Source organism: Trichoderma ghanense, assembly GCF_004382785.1.
Source record: "Trichoderma ghanense strain CCMA-1212 chromosome Unknown scaffold_7, whole genome shotgun sequence".
NCBI classification, from domain to species: Eukaryota; Fungi; Ascomycota; class Sordariomycetes; order Hypocreales; family Hypocreaceae; genus Trichoderma; species Trichoderma ghanense.
In genome coordinates this window covers 32,499-46,966 of record NW_027395670.1, presented here as the reverse complement: position 1 = coordinate 46,966, position 14,468 = coordinate 32,499, and the positions used below count along the sequence as shown (strand labels likewise).

Below are 14,468 nucleotides of genomic sequence, written 5' to 3'. Positions count from 1 at the left end.
TGATGAGGTATCGTGAGATATCATGAGGTGGGCGGCATATGTGTCTAGATATTGTAATTTACTTTTCATGATGCAAGCACTTTTGTCTAACTCTTCCTTCGGCATGATCTACCAATACCTATGTAAAGCAGTCTGGATTATAGCACCTATCATTCGCTTTACGGAAGGTCTCCAAGCTGGTTCGTGATCCGCTCAACGTTAACTGCTGACTAATATTCACCACCAAAACAGACGCCCTCATAAAATCCAACCACCATATGTTATTACCCTGTAAACTCCCGGGTGAGAACAAGCCAAAAGTTTGCCATCTACCTTTATATCATTTTCCTCAACATCTCATAACTCCTTTGGTATTCTTGTTCTTCGAAGAACCCCGTATAAGAAACCCTCACGGAAATGCGCGAGATTGTCACGCTCCAGCTGGGCAACCTGAGCAACTACGTTGCCACCCACTTCTGGAACGCTCAAGAGTCCTACTTCACATATGCCGAAGACGAGACCTCGCTCGTCGACCACAACATTCACTGGCGGCCGGGCATCGGGGAGGATGGATCGGACACGTTCCTGCCACGGGCGGTCGTGTATGATTTAAAGGGCGGGTTTGGGCCGTTGAAAAAGGTCAATCCCATGTATGATGTTGCGCCGGGGCAAGATGTTTCTTTGGCTTCTTTGTGGTGAGTCTTCCGAGCTGCATGAGAGTCGTCATGAGAGAGCTTCTTCCTTTATGTATAAGCCGTTGAGGTGCTTCTTGTCCCGCTTCTTCTTCTTCTCCCCTCTCCCGGCTCATGCTAAGTGCAAAAAATAGGCCAGGACAACCGGCGGTTCACAGACAAACCCCCCTATCGCAAAACAGCTACCAGAAAGACCTGGACTTGGGCATCAAGCCCAGCGCGCTGCAGCCATCCGACGTGCGCTACTGGTCCGACTACTCGCGCGTCTACTACCACCCCAAGTCTCTCGTGCAGCTCTACGACTTTGAGCTCAACTCGAGCATCATGCCGTTTGAGCGCTTCGAGACGGGCGCGGAGCTCTTCGAGTCGCTGGACAAGGAGGACGAGCTGGTCGACCGGGACTGGCGCCCCTTTGTGGAGGAGTGCGACCAGATGCAGGGCGTGCAGGTGTACGCCTCGCTGGACGACGCCTGGGGCGGCTTCGCGAGCTCCTACGTCGAGAGGCTAAGGGACGAGCACCCCAAGACGTGCATCTGGGTCTGGGGCGTGCAGAGCCCCGTGGCGGGCGTGCCGAGGGAGAAGAGGAGGATGAGGCTGGCCAACACTGCGCTGAGCCTGAACGCGGCGTGCGCGCAGGCGTCCATGGTGGTGCCGCTGGGGGTGCCTGATGCGCGGGTCCCGGCGAGCATAGCCGTGGACAGCAGCTCGCCGTGGCACGTCTCTGCGCTGCTGGCCACGGCGGCGGAGAGCGCCTCGCTGCAGTCCCGGCTGCGGCTTGGTGGTGGTGGCGGCGGGTCGCGGCCGCTGGGGCTGTCTGATATGGCCGAGTGTCTGAACGTTTCTGGCCGGCAGACTCTTGCCAACCTGAGGATGGCGGTCGGGCCGCGGGCCGTGGACGCGGGGGAGCGGCCGGAGCTGGATCTGTCGCAGATTGGAAGCTCGAAGGATGGCGGCGGCAGTGAGCGGGCGTTTGGCCGGCTGTCGTCTGTTCGGAGGCCGGAGGGCTCATTTGAAGACGAGTCTGGGGATGTGACGATGACGGACCAGCGCCCTATTATCGGAAGCTCAATCGTTCGAAAGTAAGCCTCCCCCTTTCTACCCCCCCCCCCCTATTCAACCACTCATCTCCACAAAAGGGAACACCGGTATGACCTTTGTTTCTTTCACTAACACAACTGGGAAATAACCATCAGCCACCAAACCCCCCTTCTATACCCCCTCCTCGACAGCTTCCCCTCGATATACAACTACGATCTCCAAGGCCGCGAGAGCATCCCCGTGCACACGTCCCTGGCCTCGGACGGCTCCATCGTGCACAAGATGAAGAATTTGCGCACGCATGTCGCGCCCAGCATTTCGCTCGAGGAGCGGGAGAACTTGGTCAACGGGTTGGCTGAGCTGGGGGCTGCGTATGAGGATGAGTGGTCGAGTGGGAGTGATTCGGGGGATGACGACCTTTGATGAGGGGTTGGATTTGAGCAATGGAGGCATTTCGTGTTCCTCCTTGTCCCCTTCTTCTTGTTTCCCTCCCTGTTCCTTGTTGAGAGATAGGGATGAATATACGGAGGAGGTGCGTGCAAGGCCGAATGAAACCGAAAAAGAAGCACCTGGCTAAACGCAAAAAGCTCATCGATTCGGAAAGAAAAAAAAACGACAGGAGCGCAGCATGGCCGGAGTAGCTGGCGTTGGAGTGTAACGAATACGAAGCGGTACTCTATTGGATCGCCATCAAGGGATACATGGCCATCAGCAGCGCACTGCTGTCTCACACACCTTCACTGATTCTGAAGAGACCAAGGTTCAATGTCTCGAATTGTTATTGTATTCGTGGCAAGCCAGATCTATCTAAATGTAACCCCTCAGATGGATTCAAATGCAAGTTATGACTAGAAAACGCAACTGGATACACGAAAATCATCCCAAAGGACTTCTGTGTCAATGTTTATACGACCGAAGGAATGTCGCTACGGATTCGTAAAGAGTATGCGGTGTGAGGCGGTACTCTCGCGAGTTACGGCTCTCATCGTCCTGCTAATATCAGATTAGGCGCCATTTGTTTTATGTACCTCGAATGTCTGCCTCGAAGATGGCGATATACGTAACGAGATAAGAAAAGAACAAGGTAGAAGAAAGAGCGAGCAATGCAAAAGAAAGATCAAGGGGGAGGGAATGAAGATATCAAGAAAGCTGGAAAGCCATCAGGCCGGTGGGTTCGTATGGTTGAGCTGCCGGTCAATAGCCAGCCGGGTTTACGACTTGTGGGAGGAGGAGTCGAGGCGTCCACTTCCTTTGACGTCAGCTTGAAATTCCAGGGAATCATTTGTCCAAACGAATTCAAGGCTCGAACCACACGGCACGGACCGCATCTGTTCTCCTCAGCCGGCGGCGGCAACTGATGCTTGCTGTCTCTTCGCGGGAGGGGTGTTGTCCTGTCAACTAGTCAGTACCCTCTCCGACTCGGCAGGAGGCTGGGGCTGGGTTATCGCAGCCCAACAGCTTGGGGGGCAGAGTCGACGCGATAGTATTACCTCTGGCGCGCCTCGTTTTTTGTTTGCCAGGCTCTTAGCGCTCGACTTCTTCTGAGGCTTCACTTCTCCGGGTTCGAAGACGTCGTCTGGGAGGTTGAAGCTTTTGCCAACATCAACGCATATCCTTGACGGTAAACATTAAGGGGGGTTGTCATAGAGAACTTACTTTCGAACGTGTTGCACGCCCAAGGACACCAAGTGCTCCAAGTCGTCCTGATACTTTTTCCACTGAGTGCACAGTACCTTGAACTCATCCACTTGATACGATAGGTCAAGAGATTTGGCGCCTGCAAGATCAGCATCACACAACATGGGTGGCTCTGGTAAAGTGGAATGGAGAGACAATGAAGGAAGGGAAAGGGGTGGTGGCGGAGAAGACATACCCTCTTCCAGCTCGAGGCCGATATAGTGAGTAGTGGTGTAGACCTCGACTGGGAAAACGGATTCTGTAGAACCGTCCTTGGTCTCTGTCTTGATGGGGACGTCGCTGAGCTTGGTGTCGCCCTCGTCCTTCTCGGCCTTCATGGGTATATCGCTAAGCCCGCTGTGGCCCTCGCCCATCTCTGACTTGATGCCTGCCCCGTTGGGCTTGCTGTCGCCCTCGTTCTTCTCTGGCTTGATACCTGCTCCGTTGGGCTTGCTGTCGTCCTCATCCTTGATCATAAATTCGAGGCTGCCCTCTTGCACTTGCCCGATTTCCTGTTCGTTGTTGCACCGGTGTCGTCGATCGTATCCCTTATTGAAGGCGTGCGCAAGTGCAATGGAGGGATGCTGTTCCAGCTTCTGTACGAGCATCCGGACCTTGGACTCGACGTAACCCGACCATATCTTGTGGGCTTCCTTATCCTTGCTAGCAGACACTACGGAGATGTAGTATCTATAGCCTGAGGTGAAGAAGGTATGCTTGACAAATAGGTCGCTCCACGGCCGCTTGCCCACCATGATTTGTTCGGAAATCTCCAGACCGCGGCGCAGCTCGCGCTGGATAATGGTCATTGAGGATCGAGTGATGTTGAATGTCGCACACATCGAAGGGTAGGCGGGGGTGATGACGGGCATGAGATGGAACGAATCGCCTTTGTAGACCTAGCGAGTAGCAAGAGGGTCAGCATGGGGAAATGACGGAGCAGTGGCCAAAGTGACAGTAACAGTGACAGTTCTCCTCGTACGTACCTTTGGGTTCCAGACGCGAACAGGGAGAGGACCGCTGCCGATGGGCTTCAGCAGCACGGGCTGTGGCCAGCGCCATTGGCCAATGACCAGGAAGAACTTGTTGACGATGACCGACATGGTAGCCTTGGGATACAGTTGGCAGACACGGGCGACCAGCATCGCCCAGGCGACACCGCCGGGGAAGCCCATGATGTTGGCGTACACAGCCCGACGCTGTGCCCATAGCTTGATGGCTCGCAGCGCAAGCCTGAACGTGCTCTTTTCCGGTACTAGATCGAGAATTTCGTCTGTCACTCGGGTGCCGTTCAGGGATCGCAGCTCTGCTTCGTCCAGACCGCGCAGCAAGCTAGAGTCCTTGAGGCTATCGAAGTCGGGGGATATCTGCTTCTGGATGATTCTAGAGAAGATTAGGTCAATGCTGATGCCGGAGTACTCAAACTTGATGATGGGCACAAAGGCGTCCTTGACGACGGTCAGATCGGTGATGGCGCCTGGAGGGGCCATCGAGACCAGCAGGTCGGGAAAGTAGTTGAAGTAGTCTTCGCGAGTGACGTATTTCGGCGCGACGACGAGCGTGTCGATATCCGAGCCCGGTCCGAAGACACCAAGGCGGAAGCTACCGTAGGTGAAGACTTTGCCCCTGGCGTTCTTGATGAGCATGTCATTTTTGGGTTCTCTTTCTCTGGCGACTTTTCGGACGAATTCGTCGCAGATCTCCTGCAGCGAACGGAGGACGGCGTATCTGTACAACTCAACCGGTCAGTGAGGACAAGCCCAAGGGGTGCAGCGCAGGGGATGTGACATGCCGCTTCTCGGTTTCTGACGGGCTCTCGAACGTCTTCTGGCGCCGAAGTTCCTCAAGGAGGGCATCGCTGGCGCGATTCTCCGCCTCGGTGGGCAGACTGACTGAGATGGGCGGCGTGACGCCGTAGTTCTGCTCGCTAGCCATGGTTTGTCGCGGTCGAGGCTGTTGGGCTCAAGAGCAGCCTCAGGCGCGAGGAGAGCCTCTGGAGCGGCGTTTGAGCGCCGTCGCTCGGTGTTGCTGACGGGTTCTCGGTCGCGTCGGGCAGCGGCTATTCGTATGGCGGTGTATGCGCGCGCACTGTCGGGTTCGGTTCTTTCTCTCTCTTCTGCGGATGCTGAGAAATCGGTTTAGGTGGTATGTACAGAACTGACTTGCGAGCTGAGATTCGAAATTCCACTTCTTTGGTTCAGGTATTATGGGTTGATACTGGCCAGGGTGGGTGCGTGCATCGAAGACGCTAGTCCTTGAGGGGATTAACTCCGCCGGCTTGAGGATGGCTGGATAAATACTTTCTCCGTCCCGAGCCTGGATATGGCGCTAAAGCAGCAGGGATGATATGCATGTAAGTTCTGCGGCACATGCTCGAGGTTGCTGAGACAAGCAGGACAAGGTGTCACGAAGTGAGAATGCCGAGCAACCCTGGCCGCAAGGTATGTACCTTGGTAGGGTATTAGATGCCTGCGAGTACAAGCGTGCTCGTACAGTACCTAAACTGAAGTATGTACTGCACGTACATTACGAGTTCTGCCAAGGGTCTGAACGTGAAGCAGATCCCTGGACGTACAGGAGGAGCTGTTTGCCAGTGTGACGAAATCCTGCCCTTGTGGTTCTAACAGCATGTACGTGAGAGAGGCACAGGGCTTGTCGATAAGCAGGTACCGAGTACTTTGCTGTCGAGGGAGAAATGATACGACTAACGCTCACGAGAGCACAGCACTTTCCTACTAGAGGTACTCCTTCTGCAAGCTTTCTTTGTCACCGTCTCTCGTGAGAAAACCCAGAAGAATACCAAGACTGAAAGAACCATCTGAGGCGCTGGGCTGTGTCATGCCTACGAAGTAGGTACTTAGATCGTACACACTCCGTCCTCTGACGCAGGACGAGTACAGCGCGTGGCTGGTATCTCCAGTAACGGCAGAGGGGCATTCCGCCCTGCGCGCCCTGCATTGGAGGGGGTTGCAGGCTAACGAAAAATACCACCCTCGCGCGTACCCTGTACTAGCCCTGTACCAGTTCCTCCCCCCCTCCACAATAAGGTTTCCACCTCTAAAGTGGTGGGTCGCCGACGCGAACGCGATTGTGTCTGAGCAAGCCTTGCAAGCCATCCGAAAACTACGGCAACGCTGGATGGATCTGGTTCATTGCCTCTGCCCTTTAAATGCCAGCCCGCGGCGCTCGACACTGACCGCAGACCCCGAGTCTGTGGCCTCTGATGCGCCGCCAGAGGGGAAAAAAAAACTGTCACTGCCCTCGTTCTAACACTCGGTATACCGACACGCTGGCTGTGGTTGTGGTTGCGCAAGCGAGGAGCATCAAGACGCTGAGAGAAAAAAAAAAGAGTAGTACTAGGCAACAGGTGGGAAAAAAAAATATTTGTTTTCTGACCTCCACGGCGCCGGCTAAGAAGGATCTCCGCAGCATCGAATACCGTCACCTCACCTAGCATATATTTACACACTCTACCTCAACGCAACGAGCATCTTCGTCCGCCATCATCACCACCCACGATGCCGGCATCGGCCAAGAGAGCCCAGCGCGGCCGGCGCGACCCGCGCAAGGACAAGGACAAGGACGTCGCCGCCGCAGACCTCGAGAGCTCGTCGCCCAGCCGTCCCGCAAAGCGCCGCAAGAGGGCCCTCTCGCCCGACCACCCCGACAGCCTCGGCCTCCCGCCCGGCGCTCCCTCGCAGGCGCCCGAGTCGTCGCAGTCGCAGTCGCACTCGCCCAGGGCCCAGGACGACCTGCTGGTGGCCCAGGTCACGCAGCACCTGCGCTCCCAGCCCGTCCAGGCCAGCAAGGACCACTCCAACTCCATCCACGAGGCCAACGGCAACGGCGTCAAGGCATACGCAAAGGTGGCCGCGCAGGACTGGACCTTCTACATCACCAAGCTCAACGTCAACATCGGCCGCTCCCCGGAACCCTCCCATGGCGCGCCCGCCAGCAGCGACAGCGGCCAGGCCGCCGTGCACATTGACCTCGGCCCCAGCAAGATGGTGTCGCGCGAGCATGCCACCATCTCCTTCAACTCCAAGGACGAGATCTGGATGCTGTACATCAAGGGCCGCAACGGCGCCAAGGTCGATGGCCAGCCCATCAAGCCCCAGACGTCGCATCCGCTAACCAGTGGCGAGGTCATCGAGATTGGCAACGTCGAGATGATGTTTGTCCTCCCTTCGGAACTCAGTGCGCTTCACGTCCATCCCATGTTTCTGCAGCGCTGCGGACGCAGCATCGACACGCCAAAGGCAACGCAGCCTCGCCAGTACGCCCTGGATACACCGGCCAAGGCAGGTGTAAAGCGACCGGGCACGCCGACATCGTCTCAGGACCACAGGGCGGCGACGGCCGTCAAGTCCCCCGTCGCCGCCAGCACTCCCGGCGGTCTTCTTGGTGCCAGTGGCGTAGACCTCAGTCTCGATGAGAACCAGCACATCAAGCCCCAGTACAGCTATGCCCAGATGATCACGCAGGCCATTCTCAATGCGCCCGATGGCAAGCTTAATTTGAACGGCATCTATAACTTCATCATGAGCACTTATTCGTATTATCGCCACCAGCACGCAGCCGGCTGGCAGGTGAGTAGTTCCAATCGCAATAGGCACCGCATCTGTTTCGATGACGACGGCTGACCTTTTGGGCCTCAGAATTCCATTCGTCACAATCTCTCCCTCAACAAATCTTTCGACAAGGTCGCCCGCACTACCGACGAGCCCGGCAAAGGCATGAAATGGCACATTGTGCCCGAGGCCCGCGATGAGATGGTGCGGAATGCGTACAAAATCGGGCGTGGCGGCCACAGGGGATCGTCCGTCCCGTCGTCACCGAGTCACCTGAATTACATTACCCACGGCCCCAAAGACGTGCTGGCCAGGGATCCCTCGTCTGCGCAAAAGAGGCGAGGATCGCCGCTTGTATCGCCGCCCCCTCAGTCGGCTCTCCGCGGCCTCCAATCGACGCCGGATCGCGCATACGGCCGGAAGACGGACCGAAGCTCGGGCCTGACGGCAGACGGCAGCCCGCTGCCCCGAGCGCGAAAGTCCACGGCCGCCGACACGTCCTTTTCCGGATTTCAGCCTCAGTCGCCGACCCTGACGTCGTCGTACATGCAAGACGACAACGCGTCCTTCGTCACGCCGGCGCCGCCCAGGGTCCATCCCAAGCTTGCGCCTCCCAGCACCGCTCAGCGGCCCAGCCAGCATATGCCGACTAGCTCTCCGGCGCCCTTTTGGAAGTATGCCGACATTGGGAGCACGCCGCTGAAGCCGCTGGGGCCATACGAAGTCAGCCCTTCGAGGGTCGCCAGAGAGGCGCCCCCCCGGAGCAGCAGCCCGCCTGCGCTCGGCAAGTCGCCGCCAAGCAGCCCGTCTCGACCGCAGAAGTCTGGCCTTCGCGAGTCTGCGGATGCCGCGGATGAGCCTGAGGAGGAGCAAGGGTTTGACTTGATGAAGTATGCTTGTCTCCTTTCTCTCCCCCATCCCCCTTACTTTGATGCTAACTCTCCTTATTTTCAGGGGCTTTCAGAGTATAGGCGCGTACCACGCTCCGGTAGAGCGAGGCGTTCCTATTGGCACAGCCTTGAAAGGCGGCTCATGAAAAATATCAGAGGCATCCTCAACGGGAGCCTGTCTCGTGTGGCGTGTGGTCTGCTGGTCTGGTCATTCAGTCATTCTTTTTCACTTCATTTCTTCTCTTGTCTTTTTTACTGTCATCTTCCCCCAATTTTCTCTGTATTCTCCCTGTCTGTACTTTTACGAGGAATGATTTTCTAAAGGGGTGGGCAATGGGAAAGTGGGCGGCGGCGTACGAGGCGGCAAAAAAAGTGTCGAAAAGGGAGGGGACACTTTGTGTTCTCGTTTTGACTTTTGTCTTTTCTGCGTTCTTTTGTTCTCTCTTTTTTTTTTTTTTGGTGTTATGGCTGGCGAGGCAAGGTAAGGGTCAAGGGCGTGTGTGTGATACCTGGTTCATAGGCGGCCAACTTCTGACGAATTGAGTTTCTTGTCTTGTTTTCTCATTCTTCTGTTGCTAAGCACTACTCATTTATTTGATATCCGTGACCACCACATCAATTGTCGGCACTTCAGGGGGGCGATAAGGCGGCTTGTTTAGGTGCTACGAGACCAATGATTGTATGTGCGTGAATGAGTGAGGTATTCTTTCATCGTCCGCTTCCAACTGATTGGAAGCCAACCTATATATGGTGGTAGATGTACATTTTGGCCCTTTCTTTTTTCCGCTTCCTTTTTTGATGCTCCTGAACAACTATATAATACATTCATGGGAAGGAAAAACTTGACTCAGCCACCGTCACTTTTCGTCTTGAGAAAAGCCATTTTCCCCTGGACCCATCATGAAAAGATCATGGACGTCTCGTCAGATACATAAATCACATCGAGTTTCATCGAAAATTTCCGGATTGTATACCTGCTCCGCTCATTGGGAGCGTTTATTTGGCGGCTCCTCGCCTCTTGGGGTTTCCGCGCCCGGGTCGCTTCTTCGACCCCGTCTTGGACGCGTCGGTGCCCTCGATGAACTTGAGGAGCTCGTCAATGCTGCGGGAGTCGATCTGAGACGCTGCTCCACGCTGCGGTGCCGCACCTGCGGCCTGCGCGGCTGTTGCCACAGGGAACCGGATGCCTGAACGCAGGCGCCTGGCCTGCACATCTTTGGCGTGCTTGGCAATCGAAACGGCGTTCTGGGTCAGCTGCTCCAGCCAGTTCTCGGCCTCTTTGGTGTTCTTGTCCTCCGGGCCCAGCTCGGCAAGGAAGATGTTGTATGATTCACGCATTCTGTTGACGGCCGCCTTGGAGTCGTGGTCGAGCGCGAGGGCCTGCGCCAGCTGGAACAGCAGAGTGGCGGAGTTGATGGACTGCCTGCCAAACACCGAGTCGCACACGCGCAGGGACTCCTCGAACCAGAGGCGGGACTCGTGGTAAGCCTTGACACCCTGCAGCATCACAGCCGCGTTGTTGAGGGTCGTGATGGAGTCGGGGTGCCCGGGTCCGTAGATGATCTTCCACAGCTTGAGCGCGTGGATGGAGTAGCCCAGGGCCGACTTGCTGTCACCAATCTGATGCAGGAAGAGACTGAGGTTCAGGTAGTTGAGTAGCGTCTCGGCCGAGTCGACACCGCCCGTGCGCTCGGAAACGATAATGGCCTTTCGAGCCAACTCAACGGCCACCTCCTTATCATCCAGCTGATAGTACAGCATCGAGAGGCTGTTGTAGACCTTTGCGACCTCTGGGTGGAGGATGCCGTAGATCTGCTCGTGGAGGGAGAGGGATTCCAGCAACAGCTCCTGTCCGAGCTTCTTCTGGTTCTGGAGGATAGAGATTCGTCCAGCCTCGAGCGCCTCTTCCGCAAGCGAGCTTCGAGGGCACGAATGCTTGACCACCGGCACAACGTTGATCACATCGTCGGGAGTGAAGGTGGTGGGAGGCGCGGATACAGGGGGAGTTGTGGGTGAGCTCTCCCTTGCCGCCTTCTTCTTCTTCTTGCTCTTGGTCTCGCTGTTCGCCTGGCCATTCACCTGCTCTGGCTGGGCAGCGCTGGCAGGAGCAGCTGCAGCGGCAGCGGCACCATTCTCGAAAGCATAGTCCTTGGCCACGACCTGGACGCCCACCCTGATGCAGATGTCACGGAGCAGCTGCACGGGACGGACCTCGTTGAACCACTCCGCGCCAAGCTGGTAACGGAAGCGTTTCAAGACCTGCTGCTCGATCTGCTCTCGGAGACTCTCGGGTGTGACGGTCTCGAAAGAGAGATCGGCCTCTGGATACAGCTCCCGGAAGGTCTGGTCAACATCTGCCGTGGGCTTCGAGTTGAACCGATGGCCCAGCAGGCAGTTCAAGAGATGAGACAGGCAAGAAGGCGCAAATGGCATGGGGAGAGACCGAAGGTAGTTGGCGGCAACGTGCTTGAACGCACGAGCAACCATGTCCTGGATGCAAATCTCCCGCAGGCAGCGAAGTCGATCGTTGGTGGCGAGCGTGGTAATCTTTCCGAGGTACCTGATGTTGATACCCCGCTTGTGCAGGATGCGGCCGAGAGACTGGCCGTCCATGGGGAAGCTGATGTCGGAATCGATGAGCTCGCGCAGGAACTCGGGAATCACACGGTCGCGCAGGTATTCTCCTGCCGCCCTGACCTCTTGCTCATCGGCTTCGAGCTCCGCCTTTTCCTCGTCTGTGATAGGGACCTGGCCGCTGAATGAATCGGGGTTGAGGGCAAACTTGAAGTCGGAGAGGTTGGGCTGAGACTTCTCGGCCTCGGCAGCCTCCGTCTTCTCGACCTCAGTCTTCTCGGCCTCAGTCTTCTCGGCCTCAGTCTTCTCGGCCTCAGTCTGCTCAACCTCAGTCTTCTCGTCCTTGGCTTCGTCCTTGGCTTCGTCCTTGGCGTCGTCCTTGGCTTCCTCTTTGGAAGCCTCCTCGTTGGCCTCGGCGGAGGTCTCGGCCGGAGCGTCTCCTGACTTGGGCTGGGCACGGCGAGCCAGCTCGGCGTCGATCCACTGCTTCATCCGGTAACGGCCGAAAGACTCCACCAACTCCGGTCGCAGCACCGTCATCCTGTGAGGATACTCGGCCGCTCCCGCCTGTTCATCTGCAGCCGAGGTCTCTTCCCGCCAAGCAATATCGAAAGGCGTGATGCGGTAGAGGTCGAGGACGTATCTGCGTCCGTCTGTGCCCATCAGACCCTTCGTTTCCACGCTTGCCTCGAGATCGAACCTCTTGCCATCCTTGTCCCAGACAGGATGCGGCTTCACCTTAAGAGCCTTGGAGAGTTGAGAGAAGGGAGCAGTGAATCGATCGTCAATCGCAACAACGTCCTTTCCATCCACCGCGCCATAGTCGATCTGATGCTCACCGGGCTCGCGCTGCTTGAAGATGCCGGGAACAATGCTCTGGCCGACAATACGCTTGCCCAAGTAGTCAACAACCACAGTGGCGGGCGTGAAGAGGCCGTCAATGTCCAGCTGGTTGACCAGCTGCACGCCGGCGACATCCTTTCCTGTAGCAACTCGCGCGGCCTCGTCGCCGCCTTCGGAGGTAAAGGTGCCGACGCCGTCAGCTCCAAAAGAGTAGAAGATGTTGTTGTAGACGAAGATCTGCGCATCCCTGGTCTCTGTTGGGTTGAGCGGCGCAATGTCTCCGTGGGCGATCAACACCGCGCCCTTGACGGCAGCGTCGTTGTAGTCTGCGAAGAGCTTCGATGTCAGGCGCTCACGGAAGACTCGGTCTTGTACGCTCTCTTTCGGCAGCTCCTTGGCCGACTGGAACTCCTCGTTCCAATCGCGCAAGGTGTCTGTGTTGTCTACGCCCGCAAGGAGATAGGTTTCTTGGGGCCTTGTGACGTCGGGAGTGTGTGTGCAAAGAGCCGAAGTAGGGGGCGGCACAGCCCAGGGTGAGTTGGGGATCGCGTTAGTGATCTGGAACGTAGCCAGCGGGTCCCTTTTGCTGTTGTATTCCTGAAGACTCTCGAAGGAGCTGGAGAAGGAGGGCGAGAGCAGCTCAATGAGCTTCAGCAGGGAGTGGGACGACTGCCCCTTGGGAGCAGGACGCGGGAAGGGGTCGAACTTGGCGTTGGAGGATCTGTTGACGAAGAAGCCAGACACGTGCGCCGTGACCTGGAACTGCTCCCCTTCGTTGGTGGTAACGACAATGTAGAGCAGGTGCCCGCGCTGCTGCAGATGGCATGGCGGAGGGTTCCACGATGAGAGAGCCAACATCTTCACTGTCTTGGGCGCCGGCTCAAGGGGCTCAGGGACAAGGCCGGTAATCGAAGGAGTAGCTTGGAAGTCATAGTCCTTGGCAAGGGGCTGATCCTCGCTGCCCTCGGTTTCAGCCGACAGCTTCTTGGTCACGGACTCGTACAGCGACAGCCCGGGCAGGATGCCATGTGCGGCATCGGAGCGGTTGCCCGCGGCGCCGATGAGCTCCCGAATCCTGACCAGATGGATACGGGCCTCCTTCTCGGTGTACGGGTCCGGCACCAAGTGAAATTCCGGCTCGGTGCCGAGGTCCGGGATCTCGGCCAAGGGGATGTAGTCATTGATCTTCTGGCCTTGGAACTCGAGGTGGAAGCACGTATACTGGAAGGCCGCCGGCAGGTCGATGATGGACTGTCGAACCTCGTGAACTTGTTCCTGAGACGATACCTACAAGCCGTGTCAATAGGAAATGCAAGCAGCAGATAAACCAAAGCGGTCCAGTGCCCACCATGATATGCAGCTTTTCGGCCTTGGGATCGGGAAGGACGATCGTGAGGTTCAAGATAGCTATATAGCAGCATCTCAATGTCAGAGACAAGTACAACCCAACGCACACCTCGACAGCAGAGAACCTATACCTTCAGCTGCAGCATCGACATCTGCCTCGGCCTCGGCCTCCCCTTCGGTCACGGCCTTCTCGGGAGCAGCCATGGCGTTGTCGGGAGTCTCGTCGACAGCATGAGCTACAGGGATGTGACCAGTGCATCGTCAGTTGGTTTGTCGACAAGACCCTGTAATCTGTAATACTCGGGGCCTCTTTACCTGGAGAGGGAGACGCAGCTGCTTGTGCTTCGGCCGCCATTGTCATACAAGGGGGAGGGCAGTCGAGAAAGCGGGCACGGTTAACGACGAGGTACTCGAGAGAGAAGAGAGAAACCAGTCATTTAAGAATTGAACGGGAATGACTGGGACGTCCGGAGGAATTGGTTTGCAAAAGAGTCAGTCAGTCCAGGACGGCCGGCACAAAAAAAGAAAAAAATTTGGCAACGGTCCGGCAATTCGGAGCTGCGGGGTACATGGGCAGTACATTCTTCGGCTATGATTTTCACAGGCGTGCGGCTGCTTGGGCTGGTACCCCACAAGTGATGGACCCTCGCATTGGCCCGGCTCGGCTCTAGAGCGAAAAGGGAACAGAGTAAACAGAGGGCTTTGTGCTTCTTATCCTCTTGCTGCGAAGCGTCACTGATGCACGACACGCCGAAGATGCTGCGATAAAACATTGTTTCGTTGTCGTTTTCTTTCTTTCCTATTTGGTAGCTATTATTATCTTGTTCTTTTTTGGAGATCGGCTGCTTGTTGTTTTA

The 14,468-nt window shown here is 56.6% G+C and overlaps 4 protein-coding genes across 4 annotated transcripts; 2 read left to right on the top strand and 2 right to left on the bottom strand.

The window, feature by feature from the left end:
- Nucleotides 1–396: 396 nt before the first annotated feature.
- CCMA1212_006146 (Protein DML1) lies at nt 397–2,132 on the top strand (the record flags this gene model as incomplete). The annotated part of the gene is made up of 3 exons (XM_073703385.1): nt 397–674; nt 806–1,750; nt 1,865–2,132. 3 exons carry the CDS (start codon nt 397–399, stop codon nt 2,130–2,132), a joined length of 1,491 nt encoding a protein of 496 aa, XP_073557803.1.
- Nucleotides 2,133–3,046: 914 nt separating this feature from the next.
- On the bottom strand, nt 3,047–5,321 carry CCMA1212_006145 (uncharacterized protein; the record flags this gene model as incomplete). Its single annotated transcript, XM_073703384.1, has 6 exons — nt 3,047–3,100; nt 3,200–3,299; nt 3,366–3,486; nt 3,583–4,285; nt 4,373–5,114; nt 5,197–5,321. 6 exons carry the CDS (start codon nt 5,319–5,321, stop codon nt 3,047–3,049), a joined length of 1,845 nt encoding a protein of 614 aa, XP_073557804.1.
- Nucleotides 5,322–6,904: 1,583 nt separating this feature from the next.
- On the top strand, nt 6,905–8,993 carry CCMA1212_006144 (Fork-head transcriptional regulator 2; the record flags this gene model as incomplete). The annotated part of the gene is made up of 3 exons (XM_073703383.1): nt 6,905–7,975; nt 8,045–8,847; nt 8,912–8,993. The coding sequence occupies 3 exons, from the start codon at nt 6,905–6,907 to the stop codon at nt 8,991–8,993; spliced, it is 1,956 nt and encodes a 651-aa protein (XP_073557805.1).
- Nucleotides 8,994–9,843: 850 nt separating this feature from the next.
- CCMA1212_006143 (uncharacterized protein) lies at nt 9,844–13,966 on the bottom strand (the record flags this gene model as incomplete). The annotated part of the gene is made up of 4 exons (XM_073703382.1): nt 9,844–13,551; nt 13,613–13,671; nt 13,719–13,847; nt 13,927–13,966. The coding sequence occupies 4 exons, from the start codon at nt 13,964–13,966 to the stop codon at nt 9,844–9,846; spliced, it is 3,936 nt and encodes a 1,311-aa protein (XP_073557806.1).
- Between the last annotated feature and the right edge of the window lie 502 nt (nt 13,967–14,468).